Genomic DNA, 12,101 nt, shown 5'->3' on the forward strand with positions numbered 1-12,101 from the left:
CAGACCGCGTGAGACGACGCTTCATCCAGTCCCAAACATGCTCAATGGGGGACAGATCCGGAGATCTTGCTGGCCAGGGTAGTTGACTTACACCTTCTAGAGCACGTTGGGTGGCACGGGATACACGCGGACGTGCATTGTCCTGTTGGAACAGCAAGTTCCCTTGCCGGTCTAGGAATGGTAGAACGATGGGTTCGATGACGGTTTGGATGTACTGTGCACTATTCAGTGTCCCCTCGACGATCACCAGTGGTGTACGGCCAGTGTAGGAGATCGCTCCCCACACCATGATACCGGGTGTTGGCCCTGTGTGCCTCGGTCGTATGCAGTCCTGATTGTGGCGCTCACCTGCACGGCCACAAACATGCATACGACCATCATTGGCACCAAGGCAGAAGCGACTCTCATCGCTGAAGACGACACGTCTCCATTCGTCCCTCCATTCACGCCTGTCGCGACACCACTGGAGGCGGGCTGCACGATGTTGGGGCGTGAGAGGAAGACGGCCTAACGGTGTGCGGGACCGTAGGCCAGCTTCATGGAGACGGTTACGAATGGTCCTCGCCGATACCCCAGGAGCAACAGTGTCCCTAATTTGCTGGGAAGTGGCGGTGCGGTCCCCTACGGCACTGCGTAGGATCCTACGGTCTTGGCGTGCATCCGTGCGTCGCTGCGGTCCGGTCCCAGGTCGACGGGCACGTGCACCTTCCGCCGACCACTGGCGACAACATCGATGTACTGTGGAGACCTCACGCCCCACGTGTTGAGCAATTCGGCGGTACGTCCACCCAGCCTCCCGCATGCCCACTGTACGCCCTCGCTCAAAGTCCGTCAACTGCACATACGGTTCACGTCCACGCTGTCGCGGCATGCTACCAGTGTTAAAGACTGCGATGGAGCTCCGTATGCCACGGCAAACTGGCTGACACTGACGGCGGCGGTGCACAAATGCTGCGCAGCTAGCGCCATTCGACGGCCAACACCGCGGTTCCTGGTGTGTCCGCTGTGCTGTGCGTGTGATCATTGCTTGTACAGCCCTCTCGCAGTGTCCGGAGCAAGTATGGTGGGTCTGACACACCGGTGTCAATGTGTTCTTTTTTCCATTTCCAGGAGTGTAGATTATAAGTGAATACTGAGCAATAACTTAAATACAAAGATCTGCTGGCAGAGTGACACTCATCTGTCAAAAAAATGACAGTCATGGTAATCATTGAAATCCCAGTGTCACAATACCATAGGACACCTTTAGAGGAGACAAAACAAAATGACACTGCCCATAGGTGAAGTGGAGTACCATGGGGTAATTTGTTTTTGTCAGCAACAGAAATGTTGCAGCTATGTCATGCCAGTCCAGTGGATAAAAGAAGTGCAAATTCCGGCACAATAGTCCACTTTATCAGTGGGCTGCAATATTTTGTCATGGCTTTCTAGCTGCATGCTACGGTATTGTGGTGCTGGGATGTCACTGTGTACCAGAACAGCAGTCGTGTACAACAAAACAAAACAAAACAAAAAAAAACTTCCCTTGTTCCACATGGACTTAGGTCCCTACGGGTTGTTTTCCCACATATGGTGGAGACGGGGTAAGTCCACTTCCTGGTTGCCTGGTGATCTAGGCTGCATGCAGTGACATTGAGGTTTCCAGGAAAGATGTCACACACAACTACTCAAGCCTCACGGCACTCTCTTCAAGTTTAGTGTATAACACAGATCAATGTCTAAGTTGTTCTGAGATGAGTTACTTTATGTATTATCAAATGAACACTGCTGTAGAAGACTTTACATGTATTTTGGCCCAATTTTTAATCTGCCAGAAACAGAAATGAGAACAGACACTTAAGTTTGGCAACAGAAGCAGTTGTACCTGTTGAGACTCCTTCATCTGGGACGTCATGATAGGAAAATGCTATGAGTGTGATGGGAGAAAGAGCATGTTGGATAAGAGATCACGAAACTTCAATAACAGTGAAATATGATTGTTCAGTATTACATAACATGCTGAACAAACAGTTTAAATAGGTGATTTTCTTGCAGAACATAACAGTGCAATTATTGATTATTGTGAAGTGCAGCAAAAGTCTGTGATAGATCACCTCTAGGAGCAAGAAAACATATTTGATAGTATGCCACAAAATATGGAAGGAAGCTATTACCAAACAGATTTGAACTGAACAAGAGGAATGGCTGTATGACTAAAAGTTTGTTAATATTGATATCAGAGGAAATAGTGTAACAGTCTTCATTTTGAGTGAGTTTTTTTTATATAAACACCCAAAAAGGAATGATGGGGACAACAACTGAGTGATGTAACACACTAAATAATTAGAAAAATACTATATATGCAATGTAAATATTTCTTAACTCTTCACTGAATATAAGTTTAGCATTTGGCCCTAGAGGGACCAAGCGGGCCCGACTGACCTCCATGTCATCCTATTATAGTGGTGTCATTGGATGCGGAATGGAGGGACATGTGATCAGCACATACCTCTCTCAGTCGTTGGTGAATTTCTTGACCTTGAAACAGCTGGTAAGTGGTCAAGTAGCTCCTCAGTTGGCTTCGCAAGGTCGAGTGCACCATGTACCAATCGTCCCACCAAGGAAAAATCCCTGGCAGTACTGGCAATCGAACCTATGTCCTTTGCATGGCAGTCAGCCACACTGACCACTCAGCTACAGTGGTGGAATTCACCGAATATGTCTGTTAGAAATTAAGCGAGACACTATTGGTTGTATCATGTAGATAAAACCATAAAGGCTGCAGATGATAAAACAAAAAACAAAAAAAAAAACTCCATAATGTAATTGCCAGATTGTGTAATTTCACTAAATATTCATACTTAACTGTTCGAGTGGTAATGCTCATTATATCCATGGCATTCTGAAGATACACGAGTGCTCTGAGTGATACTTACTTGCAAGAATCTTAGACAGCCCAACAGAAATGGCTCATGCTGGGGTTGCTGGAACCAGTGTTCTCAAGCTAGAACCTAGTCAACAACAATTGTAAGCTCTGTGGATCTTTCAGCAATCACAGTTAAGTGTTGCAGTGTACTTTGTTTCTTAAATGGAGCTGTGAGGGGATCTTAGGGGAAATGCTTGGATGATCAGAATGACAGAAAATAAACAAAACTCTCAACCGAAAGGTCTGCTGCCTGTCAGTGGGTGTGGTAGCCATAGACATTTAACAGTCTATACCAGACAACTTTTGGTTCATCTTGAACATACCAACTATAACAAAATTGATGATATAGGTGAGGAGGTTCCAGAGTTGAAATTTACCTCTCCAACTTTGTGCAGTGTGAAGAATGCTCCCAAAGGAAATATCCCAGAGATCTCACAGACCAGCAACTTTACTTAGGTGTCTTCAGAAGTTAGTTAAACACTGTAAATAGACCATACTAAGCATGTCAGATTGTATTCATGCCATTTAAAAGGAAAGACTCTTCATTTGAGAAGGTATCTAAGGATATAAATAATTGCTTTAAATACAAGAGGGGGCTGTGGCAACCCATCAGATCATCGTAGTTTTCAAAAGAGAAATAACTGAAGCAGTACCACATGCTGCTGAACTGCACCCTGATCTTCATCATTGTAATGATTTCTCGTGATACGAGTTCAAGTAGCTTGTCGTTTTAGGGAACAGCACCCGTTATTTTGATAAACTGCAGTACTTTCATACTCTTTTATAATACTTTCAGTTTAATATTGATATAAAGAATATTACAGTATTTATTTTTAATATAGTTCATGTTTTTTGTGATATGAGAACATTTAAGGCATGCCTGTGTCCGTGTTTACTTATAAAGACCAGTTTTGTTTTGAGTGCTCATGAATTCTCAGTAACACATGTGAAAACAGATGAATCTTAGAACTTTTTATTTAATTTCGTGACTCATAGACTTAACATTGAGGAAGTGTGCATAACTACAAAACTGAGGAGGCAAATGCGTGTTCTGTTTACATTTATTTACATCTACATTCTGCAAGGCACCTTACAGTATGGGGCAGAGGTTACTTAGAATGGCAGTACTATCTTTTGCCCCTCCCTTTTCCATTCACAAATCAGAAGAATTATGGTTGGTAAACCTCCACATTAGCTCTAATTTCTCAGAATTTCTCATTGTGATCATTTTGAGACACATTCATGGGAGGAAGTAGTATGATGCCAAACATGTCATAGAGTGTATTCTCTTGGAATTTCTATAGTAAACCTCTCTGTGACGTACAGCACATCTTCCGTAGCATCAGCCATGGAAGTTTGTTGACCATCTCTGTAATACTCTTGCACTGACTAAACAATCCCATGACAAAACATGCTACTCTTCATTGGACCTTGTCTATCTACCGTGAAATCCCTGTTGTACATTTTCGTGCAGTACAGACTTAAAAACTGGGAAATTGAGGAAAATGCAGATTTGAGGAAAATGTTAACCCGCCAAAATATGAGCAAAAACACAATTAATTGCCATACATGATTAAAAATCACACTCCTCTCCAATACTTCATATAAAACCTGTCTAAGTGGAGGAAATTAAATGTACAGTATAATGCTTATACAATAATTTGTGGTAATGAATTTAATCAGTTCTTAAAAATTCACAGCTGTATAACAGCAAGTACAAATTCATCAAAAAATTGAAATTGGTATCTGGGTACAAGATAATTGAGCTGTTTTCCGACATGCTAGGACCATAAATTATACGTTCAAAACACGTGTTTTTCTTAGATCATCCTTTGTGCTCACCCAGAAAAAGCAAAAATAGATTAACATGTTGAATTACACCAAAAATATCACAGCAACTAAGTGGTTAAACCATAAACATAAATGCTGACATCTACTTAATGATATACTTTGTCACCATTGCTGTTATTGTTTAATGCTTTTGTTACGAGCCACACTTCATATTGGGAGGGGGGGGGGGGGGGGGCAGGGCAGGGCAGGGCAGGGGCAAGGTTCCAACAATATAATACTCACCCACATACTGCTGCAGTAATCCAGCATGCCCTACAGTGTGCCGACATGTTGCCTTGGCCTGCTCAGTCACCAGATCTGTCTCCAGTCGAGGAGCACATGTGGGACATCATCAGATGACACTCTGCCGTCATGCACAATCAGCATTACAGTAATTGTTTTTTGGAGTTGTGATTTTTTTCCTGTTGGTGTGTATTTGGAGCAGTAACGATCCTGTCACACTTGCTGGGATACTCTTGAGTTTACATTTACATCTGCTGACTTCATTTCATTAAGAGCAAAGTGTTGAGCTCTGTCTGTAGGGCAGTAGTGAAGCCAATCACAAATCTGGTCCAATACTCACTAAGCTTGTATTTTGTTCACTAAATGACAGTGAGAAACTGTAGCAAATGCCTTCTTGAAGTCTAGGCATCAACCTTGACGCCAGCATCTATGACACTCCGAATTCTGTGAATGAACTGAGCAAACAGAGAAAGAATGAAAAATCTGTTTGTCCCAGTCTATGCGATCAGTTAAAAAAAACTATTAGAAGACTATAACTACGTCTTGTCTATTTTGGAGATGTGTTCTGCATTGCCTCAAATTTCGTCAGATACTAAGGTCTATGATCCCTTGGAGGTGTATATAATTTAACCTTCTAGGTCAATGCGATCAAAAGATACAGCTGTATATGTCGCATATTTTGACACTTGCAAACTCGCTAATCCAAACCTATAGTATAGATTAACTACCTACTTACATAACAGGCCTGGTCATTTAGCACTAAAGTGCTTGCCTGGAAACAGAGGTTGTGGGATTGAATCTCAGTTGGACCAGGAATTTTTCAGTCTTCATTTTAACCTAGCTTTCACCTCTCAACAATGTGAGGAGACATGAGTCATGTGGTTCAGATTCCACATTAAACTGTAGGTCCCCTTTCCTTGGTTGGATTACTGGGTAGGTTAGGAACATGCAAGTCACTGAAGTGGTGCCCATTAGAAAGATGTGCACCAGTCCATTGAGCCATACAAAACTGTTGTTGTCATCATCATCATCATCATCATCTGTGTACATAACTACTTTGTATGAAACCATCAGAGTTCAAGTTCTTTTAACACCTGTCCAGGTTTTTAAAAATAAATCCAGCTATCGCAAACCTTACTAACTAATTGGAGGAGATAATCATTGCTCCTTCATGAAACCACAGAAGCTCCATATATTTTCCACTACCTAGTGTAGTGTCACCCTCACAAGATGCACAAGAAAAATCTTGCAGCACATGATCAGCTGTACATGGCTCGTAGGATCCAAGCAACTACTGATTGGCATACAATGTTGGCTCAGAAGGTACTGCATCACTCAATTCTGCATAACCTTACTTCCCTGGAGGATGCTTTAGAATAGGATTTCCCATGTGAACAACACACCCAGTGATTTCTTGGAACAAAAGGTGGCCTCTAAAACAACTTCCTGACTTTATATAGCTAGAAACAGGAAAAACTTGTTTTATTTTATGGCCAAATTCGATGTACTTTTTTTTGCCAATTCTGTGTTTTTTTGCCTAATTCGTTTTTTTGCCAAATTTGGCAATTTTATTTCCAAATTCAGTATTACTTTTTCCAAATTTGATGTAGTTTTTTTTGCCAAATCCGATGTTTTGTATTGTCGAATTCGTTTTTTTTTTTTTTTTTTTTTTTTTTTTTTTTTTTTTTTTTTTGTAATTCAGTGATTTTTTTTAAGAATTTATTATTTTTTAACTTTTTATTTCATTTTTCTTGAATTCTGTTGTTTTGCCAGTTTATCTTGCCAAATTCAATGTTATATTTTTTTAAAATAAGTGATTTTTTTTTTACCAATTTTGTGGCTATTTTCATCATTGCATCAAAGTTTGTTACAAACGTCCAACCATTTAGCACCTGTTGTCAGTTTCAGTGTCCTACCCCTTTCCGTAGATGCACACAACAATAGCACATAAACATTTGACCAGCTTCGCCATTTTTGAGATACAGTACTGGTTCACAGGCTCTGTGTAATAATAATATTGTCTTTATCAAAGTCGCTCATCTCAGTGGATTTCTCCATTTGCAGCCCATATCTTTGTTAGTGTGATTTCCCATCCATGTCTGCTCTGCTTACATACTTTTGTTACTGTGTTGCTTGCCCCATTACCACCAGGCAACATCCAAAGTTGTGGTGGGTAGTGGTCCTAATGTTTTGGCTGATCAGTGTATTCTTTCATTTAGCTTGTGTTTTTAGCAACATCTTGAATTATTTGTGTATGTTTCTGTTTGTCATTTAACTGTTTTGTGAGTGAACTGATTTCTGTTGTATTAAATATTCTGGCTTTTATGCCTGGCAGGTATTTCAGATTCTCATTATATAATGAGTTGCTCATTCTGTATGATTTTCCGTGTTATTTTAAAATGTACATATTGAATTTCTTTCCATGTTTTTCAGCAGTTAAGTTGTTCTTTCTCCCAAATTACTTTGAAGTAGTTGAAATGCTGAATTCACTTCCTCCTTATTTCCTTTCTTCCTTCCTTCATCATTCTCTCTGTTACCTTTTCCACCACAATGGTCCATTTTTATTCCCTTATCTACATCCATGAAAGATTAGGTTTTTAGTTTTATCTATTCTATTTTGCAGATTGACAAGAATAGACGAAGCAATTGACTGTGACTTCCCTTAAGGAAACATATCAACATTTGCTCGGGTGCAAGATTACTCTTCTCTTGATTGATGATACTTTTTTCCATGACATATATAACTTTTCAAATATTGTCTGCCCTCTGCAGTAGTTATAGTAGAAACTAATGTAATTTGAGGCATTTTATTGAGTGCTAAAAACATTTCATGAAATGAAATGTGATTTGAGGGCACTGTAATTGAGCTAGAATAAGTATAGTAATTCTTTAAATTCAGTTATCTCCCTCTGTTTCTGTTTATTGAAAGTATCCATAAAACAGTCTATAATGGAGAAATCTATAAATATTTCATTTCCTGTTCTTTTGTAACCCTGAAGATACGCTGCCATAGTCTGATTAAATTTATGAAATATTCACAAAAATTATAATCATAAAAAATATTCTGCCAAAAAAATGCTGGAAAATTCTAATGGCTTTCAGATAATTGTTAATATGGACTATTTCCATTGTAGACTACTAATAGAATAAATTTCCTTTTTTTATTTTTCAGTTTGGTATTTTTTTGTATGAAAGTGTGCTCATTAATTGGCTAGTAAAATGTGACATTGCTTCCACTCAAAAGCGCAAATATATAATGAATGAAGGTTGACATTGAGTTCACTTATTGTCATACCATTATTAGTGTCAACTGAATTTGGCCACATTTCATTTAAATCAGTTTTTATACAGCAAAAGTGCTCAATAAAAATGTTCCAGACAGTTGTAAAATACTGTCACCTTGATGACTATCTTCTGTCATAAAGCCTTAAGGTCTGTGGAGAGTATAGCTGTAGGATTCAGTATACCTCATGTGCAATCCATTGTTGCCCTGTTATACTACAGTCTACATAAAGTAAAATGAAAATTTAAAATCGTTGTTAACATTTGAAGCAAACGAACAACTTGTTCTTTCTACCTTCTAAAAGTGGAAAACTAAAGGTGGGCTGACAGTTGCATGAACTTATAATAATAGTGAAAGAAAATCAAGTCAGTCTGTATTCTTGAAATGGTTTAAAAATTCCGTCTTTCAGAAAAAAAATTGTCACAGAAAGGGGAAGGAAAATGTAGTATGGACTTCAGTTAGATAAGCACAAAGTACAGGAAAAGATTTAGAAGAAGTAGTGAACTATCAGTTTATCTCCAGATTCCAGGATTTTAATAATGGATTGTTGGTACCTATTTGTTACTGTCACTTCATTATTAGTACTCACATAGATGCAGTAGAATATTAAAAATAATTCCTGTGCTCAGATTTTATGTTGGTATTCATTAATTCTATCGTTTGTATTTCTTATGAAGATTTCACAGACACAGTTTTAAAATTTGTGAGTGGTGTAACACAGATTCATTTAGTAACTTTCATTACAGACTACATTACTAGGCCATCAGTTGCATTATTATAAACCCACCAAGGAATGTGTGCACGTGGAGGGACAGTGGCACATTTTGAAATTATATTAGGTGCAATATATTCAAGATTCAAGGAAGTTTCATTCATTATGTATTCCTTCTCTAAATATGTGAAAGCCTGCAGTTACTGTTCCAGTTTTCATTTGCTCTGCATCCTTTCGAAATGCAGCATGATGCAAAGGTGTCTTCACCACCAGTGCACATTTTGCTCAAATTGTTAAAATAATTTAGGTTGTTACGCTCATAGCCAAATCTCTAACTTCATAGACGTAGACATCATTGACGGGTATGTAAATGATAAAAAGCTACAATTCTCTGTGACAGGTAGAATGTTTACCTGAATGCATTTGTATTGTTAGTGGTAAGTGTTGTTACCGGGCCTGTAAGGGTATATAAGGGATATGAACAGTGACAGATGTCAGATGTTGAGGCATCACTGTGAAGGATTTTATTACTGAAGAGACAAAAGATTGCTCTGCTGATGGATGATAGGTTAACTGAAAAATGCAAGCCATTGCTGTTTTATTGAATAATATTCTACAGTATAATGGTGCAATGTGAGGTATTGTCTTAGAACAAAGTGAATCACTAAAGGTACCATTGCTATTGATCCACAATCTTTATTTCACTTACTGTTCCAGGTATTAAACTCTACATATAACAATTTTTGTGTTCAACTTTCTCATTATCCAATTTTGTATTTACAAAGTCTTTTAATTGTTTTCATAAAATAATTGTGCTTGTAGATACTTAATAAGTGGTACGCTTCACATAAAGATATAAGACTTATTGTTGGTCTGTACAACAACAAGTCAAATATTTACTGTCCCATAATATACTAGTATCGTCCCACTGGTTGTTTTCCATAACGTGCGTCTGACAACCACACACACTCCGATCCTCACACAGTGACAGGTAGTGATGTATGGCCCGCGAGAGAATGCAGTGTTTCCGGTGTTGGTCATTCCCAGTGTTGCCAAAGGATCCATGTGGGGTGACCTGAAAGTTTAGGTCACAATAACATACCACCCACAAGAAAAAGAAAAGAAATGTAACTAACTTTGCCTGTGATATGCCTGTCAGCTTGAAACAGAACTGCACTTTTCATCCATAACGAATTTCCATTGTGGCTGGATGCTGATGGGTTGGCTGATGTTGCAAGGTACTGTTGCCTCTGGGTGGGCTGTGGTCAGTCAGTTTCCAGGTGGGCGGCACTGCTCTGGATGATGTTGCGGTGCCAGCAGTTCCAGCATAGCAGGTGTTCTGTATTTGTTTGTGGCCTGAATTTCAGCAGCATCTTGTGCACTTAGGTAGCCTGGCTTGCTTTGCTCACTGGACACTATTTTATCCACCCATTTAATGTGGCAAATGAGTGTTCTATCATTTCACCCTGTAACTGTGTATGGGCCTTGGTAATTTGGCTCCGGTGACGTGAAGTGGGCACACATCAGAGGATACATGCCAGGTGCCTGAACAAGGTGTATATGTCCTGGGAAGTCCAGGAAAACCTTGGGAATTTTTTCATCTGGGAAAATTCCAGGAAATATCCAGGAATTTTTCAGAATTCCAGGAATTATTCATTGTTTTTGTTTTCAATTAAATTTCTGTAATTTTGGTTGGTAAGAACTGATACTCTAACAAAGAATTTGACTTTAGTGTGCTATTCCAGAATAATACTGTAGCAATAAAACATAAACGAGAGAATAACACTAAAATGAAACTTAAGTTACAAAGAAAATGCGCTATTTACAACAACAAAAGACAGTGCACATACAAGTGTCTGCTGACAGCAAAGTGCATCAAAGGCTTTAAGACGAAGACTGTGCAATACTTTGTAACAACAAACTGTTTTTTGATGATTGTGCATCACAACTGTTTTCATTTCTTACAGGTTGTGGGAAAGTATTTCAAATGGTGGTTTCAGAAGTGTTACTTTCAAAGTAAATTTCCTTTTATGCAAGGCAACATAGTAAGAACCCACGGAATATCAGACCAGCTGTGTGGCTGGATTGAAGAGTTTTTAGCAAACGGAACACAGCCTGTTGTTCTCAGTGGAGAGACGTCTACACACATTAAAGTAATCTCTGGTGTGCGACAGGGGAGTGTTATGGGACCATTGCTTTTCACAATATATTTAAATGACCTAGTAGATAGTGTCAGAAGTTCCATGTGGCTTTTTGTGGATGATGCTGTAGTATACAGAGAATTTACAGCATTAGAAAATTGCAGCAAAATGCAGGAAGATCTGCAGCGGATAGGTACTTGGTCCAGGGAGTGGCAACTGACCCTTAACATAGGCAAATGTAATGTATTGCGAATACATAGAAAGAAGGATCCTTTATTGTATGATTATATGATAGCAGAACAAACACTGGTAGCAGTTACTTCTGTAAAATATCTGGGAGTATGCGTACAGAACGATTTGAAGTGGAATCATATAAAATTAATTGTTAGTAAGGCGGGTGCCAGGTTGAGATTCATTGGGAGAGTCCTTAGAAAATGTAATCCATCAACAAAGGAGGTGGCTTACAAATCACTCGTTCGACCTATACTTGAGTATTGCTCATCAGTGTGGGATCTGTACCAGGTCGGGTTGACAGAGGAGATAGAGAAGATCCAAAGAAGAGCGGCGCGTTTCGTCACAGGGTTATTTGGTAAGCGTGATAGCGTTACAGAGATGTTTAACAAACTCAAGTGGCAGACTCTGCAAGAGAGGCACTCTGCATTGCGGTGTAGCTTGCTGTCCAGGTTTCGAGAGGTTGCGTTTCTGGATGAGGTATCGAATATATTGCTTCCCCCTACTTATACCTCCCGAGGAGATCACGAATGTAAAATTAGAGAGATTCGAGCGCGTACGGAGGCTTTCCGGCAGTCGTTCTTCCCGCGAACCATACGCGACTGGAACAGGAAAGGGAGGTAATGACAGTGGCACGTAAAGTGCCCTCCGCCACCCACCGTTGGGTGGCTTGTGGAGTATAAATGTAGATGTAGGTGTAGACAAATTATGTTACATGTGAGGCTGTGCGATGGATTTCTTAAATGGTGGAACATT

General features: G+C 39.6%; 1 protein-coding gene across 4 annotated transcripts in view; it reads left to right on the forward strand.

Annotated features, from left to right (window-relative positions):
* The window catches only part of LOC126470135 (microtubule-associated serine/threonine-protein kinase 2), a 268,713-nt gene that overhangs the window by 227,882 nt on the left and 28,730 nt on the right, over positions 1 to 12,101 (forward strand). Inside the window, exon 22 of one of the 4 annotated variants that reach the window (XM_050097752.1) lies at positions 7,602 to 8,072. The exons of the other annotated variants lie outside the window; for them this stretch is intronic. Within the exon in view, the coding sequence (XP_049953709.1) occupies positions 7,602 to 7,628 (27 nt within the window). The 3' untranslated portion in view covers positions 7,629 to 8,072. Of the gene's footprint in view, positions 1 to 7,601; positions 8,073 to 12,101 lie in introns of those variants that run through there. 4 annotated transcript variants of the gene reach the window in all.

The sequence above is a fragment of the Schistocerca serialis genome, chromosome 3 (assembly GCF_023864345.2).
Source record: "Schistocerca serialis cubense isolate TAMUIC-IGC-003099 chromosome 3, iqSchSeri2.2, whole genome shotgun sequence".
Taxonomy (NCBI): Eukaryota; Metazoa; Arthropoda; class Insecta; order Orthoptera; family Acrididae; genus Schistocerca; species Schistocerca serialis.